The sequence below is a fragment of the Homalodisca vitripennis genome, chromosome 1 (assembly GCF_021130785.1).
Source record: "Homalodisca vitripennis isolate AUS2020 chromosome 1, UT_GWSS_2.1, whole genome shotgun sequence".
NCBI classification, from domain to species: domain Eukaryota; kingdom Metazoa; phylum Arthropoda; class Insecta; order Hemiptera; family Cicadellidae; genus Homalodisca; species Homalodisca vitripennis.
In genome coordinates this window covers 180,992,468-181,010,284 of record NC_060207.1, presented here as the reverse complement: position 1 = coordinate 181,010,284, position 17,817 = coordinate 180,992,468, and the positions used below count along the sequence as shown (strand labels likewise).

The following is a 17,817-nucleotide window of genomic DNA, read 5'->3' as shown; positions in this document are numbered from 1 at the left end:
CAGCCTAAGGCCGAGAGCGATGTTAAGCCTGAGCACGGAGCCGCCTCGCCGCTGTTGTCCGAAGCCCGGTAGCGAAGAGGGCTCCGGCAATATTTGCCTTGTGCCCCATTAGGCCCGACAAACACCCGTGTTGTTCTACATTAAAGCTGTTAATGCGCGGCCCTGTGAAGGTGGAGGACCCCTCCCCAGCCTCCACAACTATTCGGAACACTATTGATAACTTTCTCCCCAGATTTGGGAATTCTGGGTGGAAACAAACTCCTATTTCCAACTGGAAGGTACGCGACATTTTTCCCTCTTGGTTAATTCGTGAATTAAAATATTGCTAGTAACCGTGTAGAACCTCTGTTGTAGAGAGAACAGATTTTACGTGTTTTAAAACAAGGAGTCGTAAATCCAAGATTTCAAAGATACTAGTTTTGTTTCTTGAGAGAAATGTCATTTACATCTACACCCTCTCTCTCTCTCTCTCTCTCTCTCTCTGGCAAAATCATGCAACTAATACACAAATACCGAAAGATAAGTGACCAAATAAGCATGAATGGCTTGATCAACGAGGTCTTACAATACAAGCGAAGTGTGAGATTCGCACATTTGTAACTCAATGCTATTGTAGCGTTCCGTGAAATCTTCTTTGTGTCGTTATCGGAAATATCGACATTGTTACAAGTGTTTGCGATGTCAGTTAATTTAACTGCGTCTCACACATGCGTATATAATTTTCCACTGATACATCGTAAAAAAACAATAAAAGAAAGGCGAAGTTAAATACACTCTGCACGTCTACTCCAACCTATTATGGAAACTTTAAGCTATCCACGGAATTTCACCTGAATGATTAAATGGTCATGGGCATTTTCTCTGATTTAAGATTCAGTTCTGGCTGTATATGCATAACTGTGCCCCAAATGAAGACTCTTCGAACTGAAAACTACATGGATTCTTTTTGAAGGCAGGTTCAGCAGCTTAGTCATAGACATCTTGAGTACCTTCCCTGCAATACTGTGATTGGGAGGCCAATCCCCTTTAATTAATAATCATAATCCCATTCAGGCGATAGCGGCGCGGAAATACCACATATGTTTGGGGGTCGTAATATATGTTTATGAGAAAACCCCTCCCTCTCCCCTAATAAGAATCTTGCGGTGGGCCTCAAACGTAGCCTACTGTCACCACTACACAATCCATTTAGATTATCATTTCTATTCTAAGGTCTTATGCATATATTTTTAAAATATCTTTGCTGTAACTGTGTAATCCCGGTGTTTGTAACACCAGTGGGACTCCACCATCGATCTGAAAACATCGGACAAGAATCTCTGTCGTTGATAAATCGGACGATCCACACTTCTTCTACATTTCGAAACAACACTGATCACGTGTTCAAGAGCAGGTTAGCTTAGAATCTATGAGAACATCTAAGATCCTAACCGGTGTACTATCTCTGGATCCCATACTGCCCCCAGTCTAATAGAAAAGAACTAATAATTTCTCTTATGAGTGAAATTAACCAAAAAGGTTCAGGAACATTTGATAGAACAATGTAAGCTACGCAAATTGGTAGAGATTTCATAATATGAACAGCGTAAAGCTATATGTGATTGTTCAGAAAATATGTGTTATTAATAAATCATACCGACAAACTATAGCGGGACATAATTTTTCGTGTGCCTCTTATCGAAAGGTAATATAGATTTATAGTTGAGTAGCATAATTTATAGATCAGAAATATGTTTATATATAATTTTATTACTCAGTGACTGTCATCATAAGGCGGGTGGGTAAAATAACTAAAATACAGATTCAGCGTTAATCCTGTCACGAACATAAATACCAAAATTACCACATATCACACATTTATAAGGTTGCCTTGGTAAATTTCAAATGTCCATATTGTGTACAAACGCATATACAAGTTCTGAAATAGCGGTTCTTTGCGAGACCGCGTCTTTCAGAAACTATGACAATTGTCAACACAAAGCTGTCTCTGTAGCTATAAAGTGGTAGGGTTGTGACTTACGTGCAAAGACTACCTTCGCAACTCCAAAATACAATGGTTTGTCCTAATTTTAAAATACCTTACGCTATTCCTGAACAAAAAATGAAGGCGTATCCTGTTAATCCTGAGTTATTAAAGAAACTACATTGTGGCATATGTAAGTCCACGTAAATAAGCTGACGCTGTCTAATAAATTCCTCCGTATGGGAAAGTCTTGGACGAGCGGTGTCAGTGTTAGTTCACCTTTGATCGCAATAGTCTGTACAGAACCTCATGCTATTTCACTCAGTACACGATATCTCATACAGATCTCTTAACCTTTCTACGTTTATGTATTTGAACTATATAAATGGATTGGTGTGTTTCTGTAAATGATTTTAAACTACAGGGATCTGCTAAAGAACCAGAGTCATTAAAATAATCGGCAAAACATACGGTTATAAAAAAATAAACGAAGGATTCGTGATTCTAGACTTTTACTAGACCCATAGAAATCATACTAACCAGAAGTAGAGAAACGTAGAATCTGATGATCAGCATCTGGAAGAGAGACAAATGGTAATGGCTTTTGACAGATCGAGAGAAACTAAAAAAGTAATAGTGTATGAGTAATTCATCTGAAGCTGCTGCAATTTTTCTGCTAAATGTGTTGTTTTCATTATCAGGATATATGAGATCAAATTCTCGGCTATCCCACGCATCGTTAGCTCTTAAAAGCTTCATACGCAAAGTGTTATATGTGCAAAACGAAACGCTGATTTAAATATATAAATAACTATTGACGTGTCTAAGAATGTTCATGTATATACATTTCCATGGTTTAAATGGGCTATTTATGGTGGTCAGCATGATCATCCAATAACAATGGCAGGATTTGGAATCTGAAAACGAAACGTAAAAAACTGTTGTACATCCAACAGAAAAGCAGGAAATGGAGAATGGAGCTGCGAGACAAGTGTAATTTTACCATCCCTATCAAGTTCTTATAAGAAACATTTGCTTTCATTTAAGTTTTCATATTTGCTGCTGATGGTTACGAACTGTCCTACAGCAAGTGCATAAATAGGCATACGTAAAATTAAAGTGAAACATTAGTTCAGTGTAAAAGTGGCTTAATTAGTGTTCGTTTGCAATATTATTTACATCACTTAGTTTATAAATATTGTAATAGTGTTGATGTACAATTACTGATCGTCAGTGTTGTCCACAGTTTCTTATAATAGAGGGACAAATTGAATTCGAGCAAAAGTTTTTGCAGGACAGTGGTTTTGCAGAGCTAAAATATATGTATAAATAAATGTATACATTTATTTGTGTAGTGTATATTAACACAAGTATTTAAAAATTACAAATTTTACAAAGAATATGATTTTGGTTTTTATTATTTAGGAACATTAAAGTTTACAAATAATGTTTTGTGCTCGTGTTTTGTGACTTTTCAAAAGCCCAAATTATTACGTTTCAATTTCGGAATTTTCACGAGATTTTCGAAAATTGTTATTAAATAAATAATTATAAAAAAGAACTGAAAATTATGAATTTTGTTGATAAACATATGGACGAGAGACAATATGCTGATGGGTTTTCAGAGATCTGGGAGCCATTTTATAATAACTTATATTATTTCAGAGATGTAAAAGACCAGCCCATAAACGATGACACAAAAGAGTATAGTATGACCGGCAGTAAAAATATCCGAATTACGAAAAAATAATTATTGCAAAAATATAAGATCAAATTTATATTTTTAATTCCATTATTGTTACAAATATTGTATGAATGCATCTTGTAATACCGATTTATGAAACAGTCTTGTACTTACCGGGCAATTAAGTAAAGTGTTACAGAAATCCTGCTTATTATTTGAATACGAAGAAATTTACACTTTTGTCAAAATTCGAATTATGTAATTACTAGGCTATATGTATTGGAAATGTTATACGAGTACTAAATCGAATATTAGTAGTATCACTTTGCAATTACGCGCTGCGAAGATTTTATTTATTTTGAAATATACTGTAAGCTTAACTATTGCAGCCATTACCTTCTGATTACATTCTGACTTTAGTTAAAATTTAATATCCAAATTACCATGTGTTTTATTAAGTCTCAAATCTAGTACCTATGTAATCAATAGCAGATTGTCTTGAAAATACGACTATCTTCAAAAAACTTTCAGTACCCTACTTTTCGTGTAATAATACTGAAAATGAGCATTCTTTTAAGATTAAATTCTACGATCCTACACTTTCCTTATCAGTGTAAAGTCAATCATATTTTTGATCTACGTATAACGGAAAGTCATGTTATTTATATGATGTCTCTAGAAATACAAATGTGCAGGTAATGAACTACCATAACCTAAATCCACGTGTGACGGGGTATAACTACAGGTCTTGCCACGTAACTCATACAGATCGTTTACTACACAACTTGATTATCGCTAAATCAATCTCCCTACTTGATGGAAATAACTACAAACCACACTTATAGAGCACAACCGGGCTGAGTCGCAATGCTCTATTAATTTTGTAATATCAAGAACCTCGTAAAGTTTTAAGGCTCTGGATTGGCTCCAGCTACTGTTTTGGTCGTATTCTGAGAATGAATCATGTTTAAACACGGAACGAACACCTGGATGGCGTGCGTAAATAGTATGCAAAGCCTGACAAGTAGTTTTGTTACTGCAAGCTTTAGAAAGCACGATCCTTCCGAAGGCACAAACCAGCAAAAATAAACTTATTATTGAACTGTAATCCACTGTTAGTACAATTCCAAAACTTCATCACACTTTACACATATACACTTAGCCTGGTCCAAAACTTCTTCTAAGAAGTCCAAAAACGCATATGGCTACATTTTATGAATGAAAATGATCAAAGCCGAAAATAAACCATAATAAAAACTTAAAACAGGCAATGCACAACCAAACTCATGTCATATGTTTAACACCAAACTGTGATCTAAATAACTGTAGGTATAAAGTGTACCTACATATATTGTTTCTTTCTACAACACAAACCCTCCAACGATCGATGATGTTTCCTTTGTCAAAAGAATTTCCTCTCCCATGCCCAACAATATCTTCTGAGAATGCCTCTTATTGATATTAATGAATTTGATCACTTATTATTAATTGGTGGTAAGATTTTAAGGGCTAACAAAATTTTGTTTTTGAGAATGTTACAGTGAAGAGGAATTGGTGCTTATGAGTACCCCTCTCACACTTCAATGGGATTTCAAAAAAGGGAATTCAGGTGTTCGGTTTCGAAAACGTTTGAAAGATTTAAAGCTAAATGATGAATTCTGTGACTAAATTGTAAATTTTACATAAAAACTTACAGCTTTATCTTTTTATATTATTCAGCTTTATTTCTATTTGGTCTAGTATGCGTTGTTGTTTTTTAGTATTAGTCTAGTTAAAAAAATGTTTTGCAATTTAGCCATTCAATTAAAAATTCTGAGGAATTGATCTCCCGACATAAGTTTTGATTTTGAGAATGTTACATTGAAGAGGAATTGGTGCTTCTGAGTAGCCTACCCCTCTCACACTTCAATGGGATTTCGAAAAAGGGGATTCAGGTGTTCGGTTTCGAAAACATTTGAAAGATTTAAAGCTACAAGATGAATTCTATGACTAAATTGTAAATTTTACATAAAAACTTACAGCTTTATCCTTTTATATTATTCAGCTTTATTTCTATTTTGTCTTGTATGCGTTGTTGTTTTTTAGTATTAGTCTAGTTAAAAAAAGGTTTTTCAATTTAGCCAAACAATTACAAATTTTGAGGAATACAAAACACACAACCATTCCCTCGTCCTTGTCCTTGTCGACATTTACAGTATTCCCTTGTTATGCTCCTGGGATTCGAACCGACAACCCCAGGTGATAAACTAAGAACCGGAATCAGGGTGAGTTTTATAATTAGTTTTAACACATCACATTATAACATACTATGAATAAAAGTGTATACAGACCAGGTTGTTTACGGTAAAATCATGCACATGTCTTGCAGTTAATACAAGTTAATAAAGTACGGATATTAAAGGAATTGAGTTATATTTAATGCAAGCACAATCGAATACCGTACACAAAGTGATGTAAAATACATTTAAACCAATCAGTGCAAAATAAATACAAATAAATATGAAAAATAAATAATAATAATATAAAAAATAATAAGATGGCATAAGTGCGTTATAACTCGGAACATAACAAGTTAACTCAAGCATAATATTTTACAGCATATGCTACTGTTATTTCCCTGATCAACGTAATACTGATTATTTAAACTAATATACACTTTTTAATGAACACACACACACACACACACACACACACACACACACACACACACACACACATACACACACACACACACACACACACACACACACACACACACACACATATATATATATATATATATATATATATATATATATATTCTAAATTTTATAGTTTGGATGAACAAATAATAATATAAGTAAATATGGGCTTAATTATTTATCTGTGGCCTTATCGCTGTGTGGCCTTACTTTTACTACAAATAAAATATTTCGCTGCCCTTTCGGTGTTACTATACGAATTATTGTTAGTTTAAATGAACTATTTAATATAGTCTTTCTGTGTGAGTTCATATAAAAAAGGATTATAATATGTACAATATTAATGCTTAACGTAATTAAGATAAAAGTACGCAATAAAATTATGAAACTTGCTGTCTCTGTGTATTCGAGACACCGTGTCGCGTTGTATTCTTTTAAAAGATTTAATACAGCCTATTAGAGATATGTAATATTTTATTTTGATCACGTTAATTAAAAAGCAAACACCAAAAAAATAAAAATAAAATTAATTCTGCAAATGCAACCAAAATTAGACTATTTTATAGACTATTATTGCAAATTTTTGGAATTAAAGTTTGGAATTGGTATATACATTCAATCAGTAGACTAATATGATAACAAAATATGTTCAATAAAACTGTACTGAATTTTTAGTTTAATAAATCGTTTTATTACGTATGCTTGCTGATAACAACTATCTAATTCCCTGTTGTTAATTTAACTTTATTATTACATTGAATTTACATTGGTTAAATTTAAGTATTTGTATTATTGTTAAAGAACTTTTGCATTGTATTGTTATTTCTCTCCGTTACTAGTAAGTAGGCTATTAATTATTATTATTATTATTTCTACTCTTTTATCAACCGTCTTATTATAAACTGTGTATGTTGTATTGTTGAAGATTTAATAAATTAAAATAAATATTAGCCTACAATTAATTTTCGATTACTTTGATTCTGTAGCGTATTTATTTATTTCAATGGTTCCCCATAACACAGACTAGATACAATATTGTGAGGTAAATAAACATAATATAGTAGTTAACGACAATAACAATTTTTAAAATAACAAACATGTAGGGTTAATTTAATTAAAATTACTTCATGGAAAAATGAGTGTAATAAATTAGTTAAAAAAAAAACAGCAAAAGTATTCTAAGAACAAAAAAATGTAACAAAACCAACAACAAATAAACATAACAACAAACAACAAAATAACAATAAATAGAAATCAGGTAACAAAAACAACCGGTAAAAAAGTCAGTGTTGAATACGTTTCTACTCGAACAGAAGAGAGAACAATTCAGCGACTAAACGAGGAAAAGAGAAAAAAAATAAAGTTAAGGCTTCGCGTTGTTTTCTACTAGCGGCTAGTAAAATCCATAGTTTTATTAATTTATCTAATTCTATCATAGATTTTAAGGTACTAAATAAAATATTGTTATGTTCTCAATTGAATTATACAAATATTTATAAATGAAATTTAATTGAAATGTACGAGAATTTACAATTGTATTACATCTGAATTTTCAATAATTCTTTATGCGTAACCTCGAAACAGGCGGTTTATACAAGTATTATGTTTTTAATCCTGAATTTTAATATAATTTGTCCTATGTTCCATGGTATTTGATTTATGTGAGGGTAATAATTTGTGATAACTAATTTATTGAAGAATAATACTGACGGTTAGCAACAAATACAAAATTACCAGGCAATGTTTCTAACATTGATTCAACAAACGGTAAAAAATTTTCCAACAGGCCCAACAGAGCAGCAAACTAGAACACGTTATCAAATTGCAGTTTCTGATTAGTTTCAATGCAAATGCAAAAAACGCTACCTGACATGAATTTTGACGATGTCATTAGGGAATATTCGTTAAAGAAAGCAAGAAAAGTTAATATGTAACTTATAGACTACTATTTAGTTTGCTACAGGTTTTCTCATCTTTTGGTTATTAAAAAATAGTTTAGCCTACTTTCTTTTGAAATGCTTCAAATTCATTAAGAAAATATTTCATAACAATTGAGAACTTGATGGTTGTCACCATTTTATATAACAATTTTTAAGAAACCCAAACAATTTTTAAGGGAGGAGAGCCAATGTTTTCGGGCCTAGGGCAGTAAAGAGAGTAAAGTTCGTCACTGCATATAACTCAAGAACAGGTCTCAACACGATGTCAATTTAATTAATGTGTAAAATATTTAACAAACCTTACTTAATGAAAGCTGGATATAAAATAACTAAATTTTGATGGAGATGAAATAACTAAATTTTGATTATTATCTAAATTTTCTTTAAGAATATACAGAATAAAAGTCTGTTATGAAATAACTTATATTAAAACTTAATGCATTTATTCAATATTAACGAGCTTCGTGTAATATTTAACTAGATAATTTTTGTAATTAGTATATACTATGTCCAACAACGAACGAAAAAATATTAGTTTACTATATTTTCTAACTAAATAGACGCGTACAAAATAATAAATCAAACTGGGAAAAAATAATAGATAAATAAATTCTTAGTTACATTGGTAAATAACGGAGGGAAATACAACTTAAATGCGTCAAAATAACAAATAGATGCTGCTAAGATTCAATGACTCTCTGATAAGAAAATAGAATACATATAATAATAACGACGAATTAAGAATGACATCACTAATGATAAATTAAATTTACATTTAAGAACTAATAATAGAGTTACTAATAGCTTCCAATTTTAGTTGAGAAAAACATACTTATTGATTATTTATTTACTTTTAAATGAGAAAAAATAGTAAACAATTTAGTAAATAATACATTATAAATGTCTGACAGGCGTTAGAATACAAATAAAATCTTGGTGGAAAGAATTGGATTGGCATTATCTCGCGGTGAGCGGCAAGGAACCCATTATTTACGTTTGCTAACACCAGAAAATCAACAACTGTACGGTTAAATTTTACGCACAATGAAGCAAATGAACTCACCGGGGTCCATGGGTCCGATTGAGGTTAGGTATCCAGAACACAAACTCGACGGTAACGGAAGTAAGGTGGCTGTGGTGACTAATTGCTCTGTAGTCGGCAGTGGACTGGTTGACCGCACTCTAGTGAGCCGTGGAGCCACGCCCCCTCCCCCCACCACACCTGTGCTGCCAATGGCGCCCGTGCCAATGGGTACGCCTGGCCACAGCCAATAGACGCCTGCCACTCGACTGCATCATGGCGCGTCCGTCCCATTACCCGACAATCCTGTAAATCGCGCCTAACACACACTCGCTGCCCCGCTCTGCCGAATATTTTCGGGTTAATTAATATCCACCGTTTCGAGTGACCGCGACGAACCTCTCACCAGCCCATTAGAGTTACCTGCTGCCAAGGGCACGGGTCTGCCTTGCCGCCTGCCCCGTGAGCGATTGGCTACTAACGAGCGTGTGTCCACTGTCAGATCAGAACAGATGTCTAAGTAGCCGAAACTTTAGATAAGACGAGTAAAACAATGTGAAGTCTTGTAATGTGGAAATCACACGTCGGATCATACAGCAATATCATAGTGAAAAGACTAAACGTATTATTGTTCCATTCTCTTAGGATGCCTTAGGGTGATGATAGACGATAATCGATTATAAATTGGAAATTAAAATAAGATTTTTATCACAATTTTGGTCTCAAAGACACCTTTTATAAATGCAGTAAACAATGTTTTTAACTGTGATCTTTCTACGAGACGTTTTACCAGGCATTTGGAGCAAAATCTAGAGACATTTTATAATATGCCCCAAAATAAAGGTGAAGATAAAGATATGTATTTTGTACAGTAGACCTATGTGTATGAAATATGGCTGGAAAGAATGAAAAACCTTTTTTATACAAAGAGGTTCGTTTATGTCCTTTAAGACGCATTTCTCAAGAAAAAAACTTTTAAAAATAATTTCACAGGATATTTAAAATATATATCCTTGAAATATTGGAGTTCTTGAAGTAAGCCCCCAGGAACCCGGTTGAAGATAAGGATATGATTTTTTATAATATCGTATTCATAATCTATAAAATATGAACAGAGAGAATAATAAAGTGAAATACTAAATAAAATTTTGTTAATAACACGTCGTTTTCTTAAATGATGCACTACACTAGTTCATTCAAAATATTACTACATATTCCCTTAATCATAAATTGTTCACGATAAAATCATCACATCATGTCGTAACTCATACTTAATACTCAACTCAACTTAATATGGACCGTAAAATGCACATCCTTCAGTCATGTTCATGGACTGGTCAGAAAATTAAACAAAATATTTACTTGAAATTTATCGTGAAGTAGGTACCTCAAATGACACATTTTTCTATTTCTCTTGCCTTCTTAAAGGTAGAGTAAAAAAAAAATAATTATAATAATAATTCAACGAAAACCTGATTGCACTACTTTAAGCAATCAGGTGGTAATATATAATAATGTTATAAACAATGATGTTCTGTTCAATATGCAGGACCAGTAAGCCTACATCCAAGGAATAAAACAACCTAAAACATAACTTGTCTCTTCGAACCGTATCCAAAACGTAGAACAAAGCGAACTCCACTCCCGGTTTTTCTCCTTTTTGCTCGCGAACTCTCATTCCATCTCGAACACCTGCTATTGTTACCAACAAACTGGGCATTTACAACTCATTGAAAGGATTAACAGCTGTTTTTTTTTAACAAAAACTACGTTTCGATGATTGGAATCCATCCTCTTCTTCAGGCGACAAAAACCTAATCCATAAAGTTGCAGAAAACACAAATCAATTACACATGACAACCTTAAAAAGAGGGTTGGTAGATTCCAATCCTCGAAATATAGTTACGTTTAATAACAGTAGGTAAGACTAATTTAATTATTTAAATAAGACATCTTCTGTATGGTAGACTATTAAATACGTACGAGTAGATTAAATGTAATCCTTTTGATTAAAAAAAGTACTAAAAACTGGACATTTTCTATCGTTACACGTTAAAAAATTGTATGTTAGACTACATAGATTTTGCAATGAGTAGCCTAACGACAGCAAGTGTTTGAATCCTGTTATCCTTTAAAATCATCCACTGTCAATAATTATCTTTAAACGATGATTTGTTGTGGAATGTTTTTGACCCACAACCTCAGCTGAAAGTGTATACGCCTATATCTGTATTTCCAGAAGACAGTTTTCTCTGGTGTCGCCTAGGGTCGCAAAAAATGATGATTGGACTGTTATCAATTTCTAAAATAATTAATCACATAATAGGCTATCTCCTGAATGTATAATGAGCTACTCATTTACATTTCAAGAGGAGGAAGGTCAAATGACATGAGCTGTAAGTGTGGTAACATTGTTTTGGAGTTTGTTACATTGAACCTTGGTTTCTGGGAAATAAAAACGAACTATTTGGGGAATCATATAGGCCTTACTGCGAAGTGTCCCCGATTGAATTTATTAGACACTTAGACCTGTTTTCTTGAGGCGTATATTGAGTTCACTGCTTATCCTTTCTTATAGGCCTAAAAATCAATCGTTTCTGAATACTGTTAATATTTACCGGCTAAGACCTCCAGGAAAAGCGAATAGTGAGGCTAAACGCCTTTTTTCGTCCTTAATTTTGAAATAAAAATCCCCAAAAATTCACATTGATTCTTCTAACTATGCTACAAATGATCAGGTTTTGCTAACAAGAATTCATATCACGAAACATGAAACCAGTAAAACACGTGTGCATTTGTATCTTTCACTTTGAAGGTTTAACTGTTGATGCCTTTTAAATTACTACTTCTGAACTGAATTATGTAAGAGTAAAGATAATGGTGTGCGTACCGCTGTAGCAATAAGACTGCATATTTTGCTATTTTACTGTTAATATTGATAACCTTTCAGCGTTTAGAAATCATTAAAAGTCAATTGTTATTATTGTGTGTTATTTCTAACAAAATAAGTGTTTTCTAATCAGTGAAATTTAGCCTACATTGCAGGGTTTGATACTTAACTATCCATCTCAGCAATAGGCTATCATTTTTCTAATTCAAATAAAAACGCGATCCGCAGAACCCGCATTGTACTACATCTAGATGTGACGACTTTGAATTGATGATACAATCAAAAATCCATGTCCATTCATTGCCATTATAAAACAAACAGTCCTCTTGGGGGAAGTCGCAATAAAAAACCTAATTCTAAAACGGTACTTTATAGTGTATTATAACTAATACCTTTAACGAACAATTCTTGTATAAGTTATATAGGTAATCTGAATCTCAGAAACGGCTCCAGCAATTTTCATGAAATTTAGTAAGCAGATGGTTTTGGGGACGATAAAACGGTCCAGCTAGCTTTAATTTTTGGAAAACATTGTTTTATTCTTGGTTTCAAGCATGAACTGCTACAGTCAATATTTTTCTTTGTTTGCATTCTATAGTAAATGACATCTGACGTATCATAACAAGAGTAGTAAGCCAATCCTCACAGCTGATATTTCATCAGAAATGCCAAAGAGAGCAAAATAAAAATTTGTGTATAGATTAATGAAGGTTCAAACCGAAAAGAAATTTTGATTGTAATATAAGTTGATGAATAATTTCAAACCTTGTAAAAATAAATCTATTTATCTATTTCATATACTTCGTCCCACGCGTACTGCTAAAGTCAAATGCCTACAAACCTTAAATAAAATAATACGAGCAGAAAAGTATAATGATTTAGATGTTTCGACGTCTACAACATTTGTGGCAGCGTGCGTAGCAGCGTGTAGCTAGTGAAAATAACGAACAACGAGAATACAGATCAGAAGAACAAACACGTAGAGACGGAAGACATCGTAGGGCTTTAGAACTTAATCATTATTTACCCACTTATAAATGTACCATTACTGCAGCTGTGCAATATCACGCCTTGGGACCATTTGAAATTTGGTGTATGTATCCATTGCGGTGCATTGCATTTCCCTTAGGAACGGGTTTCTAATCGCATAAATCAAAATTATTTTGGTGACTGTTGTTTGCATGGACGAATTTTAATGAAGCCACCAACATTTCCAAATGAATAGTACGTCTTTTTCAAAATCGTCACCCATATTCAGGAAGAGTTTCACACAAAAATGAGAAACATTAATGCATCTTTTGCTCTAGCGTCCTTCAATGCAGAAGATAACAGAACAATAAATGACTATGGCATTTATAGTTTTATCGTTTGCGGACAAGTATATCATAAAATGAATCCCAAAACACGATTTAGCAGAAAAAAAATACCGAGCAAAGCTCGGTAAAATATCGGTTTCCTGATATTTTTAATAAAAACAACATAGCTAAATTGATGTAGCCTAACTTCTAACTATTGAAACATGTGTATAAATCAATATAAATTACAGTCTTGATATACTTATTAGTATATACATAATTTTAATAATTTGATTGTTTCATGAAAATTATTTGATCCTCAGTACGAAAATTACTTGTATGAATTTGTAAAAGATTTGAATTCACCTCGATTGTTACGGGTATAAACTTGATTACACGTTACTTTTGTTGAGTATTTCAATGGTGTATAAAAATAATTCCTTTTTTCATTTATTAAGAATTATTGGTCAAATCAGAGCTTTGTCCAAGCTTTTTTTATTATAATTACTTTGTTATTAACTCTTATAGTTTATGTCAGTGTTCTAAGCGAGATATTTAGAAAAGACATAAAAAATTAAATTGCAGAGAATGGGGGTGTCATAAAATATACATCACTTACCTCAGTGTGCTGGGGAACAGTTTGATGTTAATTTTGAGGTCTCAGTGACCTCTCTCTGTTGGAGACCTTGTAAACCCCGTCCAAGAGCAACGCAACGGACAGACTACAGAGAGTAAAGCTCGGCTGTACCGGCTACTATCTTGATTGTTGTTGTTCCATAACCATAATACTAAACCTCAAATAATTTTGGTTCCCTTGTGGTTTTATTTTTCTGCGTTTTGTTACTCCTTATTTCAACTGTATAAATAGATATAGGCCTATTTAGTTTACTTTTTTAACCATCGAAATGTACAAGCAAACTAGCATTATTAAGTTGTTACTGGCAATTACACAAGAAGCATACCTCAGTTAAAAAAATCTATACAATTATTACAAAAACTGTAATTTTTAAAATACACGTAATGTTACTTTTAAAACATTGGTAGAAACAAGCCACACCACGTGTCTCAGCTTCACTTGCAGAATTTTATATTTATGGCTCATCTTACTCTTAAAATATCCTGCTGATAGACAGACAGGTGGACAATCACACAGGAAAGACAAATTTATATCCCCCTCTCCCCCCGTAGACAAAAGGGACATTCTTCCAGCCTTCAATTACGCTCAGCCAAATTTCTTGGCTGAACATGCAACATTACAGAACTCATTCTTGTCTATATGCACACAAATTATCAAGCAAAACTTATAATCTACAGATGAACTCTTTCTAAAAATACCAAAATACCACATGATTCATTGACATTTAGGTTCATTAAGATATGTTTCCTAGCAGTTTTAAAATAATAAACGTTTCGGTGAGCTAGGGAGAACACTAAAAGTTAAGGGTGCTCTTAAATCTAATCTGGTTACGGACATTGAATATTTAATATCCACTCTATTTTTGTTCTCTGTTAAAATCTCATTTGCCTGTAGGTACTCAGTTTGTCTAAAAATTGATTTATTTTGATATTTTTTAGTTGCCATCATGGTTAGCCAAAAGATCAATGTACAAAAATTTACTAACAGCCAAATTCCATGCAGTGATATGCAGATCATCGAACTCAGTGTTGACCATGTAGAAATAAAGCGTCATTCAAAATCTCAAGTTTATAGGTAATTTTGTTTTCAAGAAATCGTTCGGACAGCAGACAGGCAGTTGACAGACAGACAGACATGGAATTTTTCAGCCCCATGAGTGAAAGGCTTTTCTAACGCTCAGACAGTAAGATATCGTGCAATATTTCTGCGACAAAAATAAAGAGAAAATGGTTTAAACATCTTCCTACAGCAGGCAATTATTTTCCCTTAAACGCAATTTTATATCAGTACAATGTGCTCATACTAGAACAGAAACAGAACAATTAATATTTAGTAGGCTAAAAGGGAATTTTCTTAACCATACACAAGTGTGAAGAAATTACAGATTTTACAGCTCACTTTGATTTTATTGTTATAAAAAAAGTTATATGAAATTTCAACAGTGTAAATCCTAATAAAAGAAAAATTCAGTAGGCTATGGATCTGCATTTGTGACAAAATAACAATAATACCACGTGTAGCGTGATAGGCTCCGCCGAGGTTCAATGCAAAATTCCTAGTCTATAGCACACTTTATTACTGGCAGATAGAATCGCAGACAAACATACGGAAGCAAAACAATCGCCCGGCAAACAAAAGATAAACTGTGTCAGCCTATTGAGTGATATGCGTTAACGACACTGATACGGATTCCATGATTGGACATGCAGCATTATAGAACTCATTGTTGTCTACGTACAAATGAGGTTTGAATGAACATTTCAAATCCACAAGTTAAGGGAGGCGGTAAAAGTCCTTTGATCACTTCCAATCGAAAATCATATAGCGTCATTGTTTAGTTGTACATGTTATGCAGTTGATGTGCATTCATCAAAATCATTTGTTTTGTATGTTCAAAGATTTTTTTTTATACCACCTGATGGTTTTTATTTCAAATGGGTAGTATCCTATGTCATCATCTGATCGGCACGATCAACACCGGTCATATGAGCATTGTATTTTACTATTGGGATAGGTTTAGGCTTGTCGTTTTTTTTTTGCAAAAATGCAAACAACGCATAATGGACAAGAACCTGTCCTTCGACATAAAATTACTAAAACACTTGAAATTGAATAAATAATCTGTTTTCCAATAGTCTTGGATTCGATTCATTTGTATTGTGCCTGTGTGCAATAAAACACCTAAAAATGTCTTCAGCTCGGGTACAGTGATATCTTTTGCACGCATTTATTCTTGATTTTGGTGTCAAGGTTGGTTTACTGTATACACAATTGAATGCATAAGCATTTGTAAATTTGCAAATATTTTCTAGGAAAACATCATCAAGTAGGAGTGTGAAAAAATCTATTGGGGAACCAACCCCCGGAACTGATACTAACAAAGATTTCGGTTCTGACGAATTCAATAGGCCTCATACCTGTTGTTGTAATACTCCAAGTTGGAACCTCATTAACAGCAGCCTCGTCGTCACTTTCAGAACAAGCAGATGAATAATTGTCTGAGGAAGAGTCGTCAACAACTCTTTGTATGAAATCCACAGAACCATCACTGTCGTAGTTTTGTTCATCGCTGGAGTGAAAGTTAGTCTGACCAGAGGTACCTGGCACTGCAGGATCCATTAAAAAAAAAAAAAAAAAAACACACAAATAATGTAGAGAAAAAAATATACTCAAAAACAACGCACTGAACACTCAAAGATTACAACGGCCTCCTATTGAAAAAGAACCGCAACGGGTAAACGCGAACGAAACCGATCACAATAAAGCATTGGCCATATAACCTAAAATGCGGCAGAGATTCAGCGGTTTACAACGAATGACTAAATCACACTAAGGCTTTGTAAGTAGAGCGGCAGGGCGGTCCAATTTGGGGACGTCCGTACTGCGCGCGCAGGTTTCCTGTCCCCTAGTGGGGCCGGCCGCACTAAACGTGTTAAATACTTTCTCAAGATATATTCACATTTTTTGTTTGTTAAATAGGGTTTCATTAAGTATTTAAATAATAAAAGTCTACATACCAAGTCGTCATTAAGCGATGTATGTATTGGGACAGTTAGGCTACATGTGTTAATATGTCACAATATGCTAAAATCCTTATGAGCATAATGAGTTTGTTTAAAAATTTAAATATTTTGCTATTTACTTGTTGTCATCATGATTACACACAAGACTAATGTAATGATTTTCGCTAACACTCAGCAAAATTCTATGGAATGACATACACCATTATCGAACTCAGTATTCCTCAAAAAGAAAAAAAACCCTTCAAGGGCCATTTAAAATGTATATTGAGTTCGTTTTCAAGACATTGTGCGAATAGAAAAGGGATAGACAGATAGACAGAAATGAAAATTTTCCAGTCCCCGAATTATGTGCTTCGCTAAAGCTCAGCCAAATATATATGAAGCTGCATTTTATTCTTTTTTATAATTAGTTAAAGACATTTAAATTCTTAAAACAAGGCAGGAGTACGCCACATGGATTAGCTGAGGTGGCATGCAACATTTGGAACGTAGCTTATAGCTCATTTCATTCTCGGAATAGACAGACAGACAATCGTACAAAAAAAGTTGACGCACAAATAGACCCCATTCTTGTAGGAATGAAGTTTTATGCAAAAGTTAAAGTTGCCATATGAGATCTTTCTTCACCATCTGACATTTTCTCTTCTGGATTGGATATTACTAATACCTCTGTCAGAACTTAA

At 33.5% G+C, this 17,817-nt stretch overlaps 1 protein-coding gene across 1 annotated transcript in view; it reads right to left on the bottom strand.

Annotated features, from left to right (window-relative positions):
- Nucleotides 1–9,439, bottom strand: part of LOC124352817 (paired box protein Pax-1) — a 52,042-nt gene extending 42,603 nt beyond the window's left edge. Inside the window, exon 1 of the mRNA XM_046802508.1 lies at nt 9,332–9,439. Coding sequence (XP_046658464.1) covers nt 9,332–9,341 — 10 coding nt within the window. The 5' untranslated portion in view covers nt 9,342–9,439. The remainder of the gene's footprint in view (nt 1–9,331) is intronic.
- Between the last annotated feature and the right edge of the window lie 8,378 nt (nt 9,440–17,817).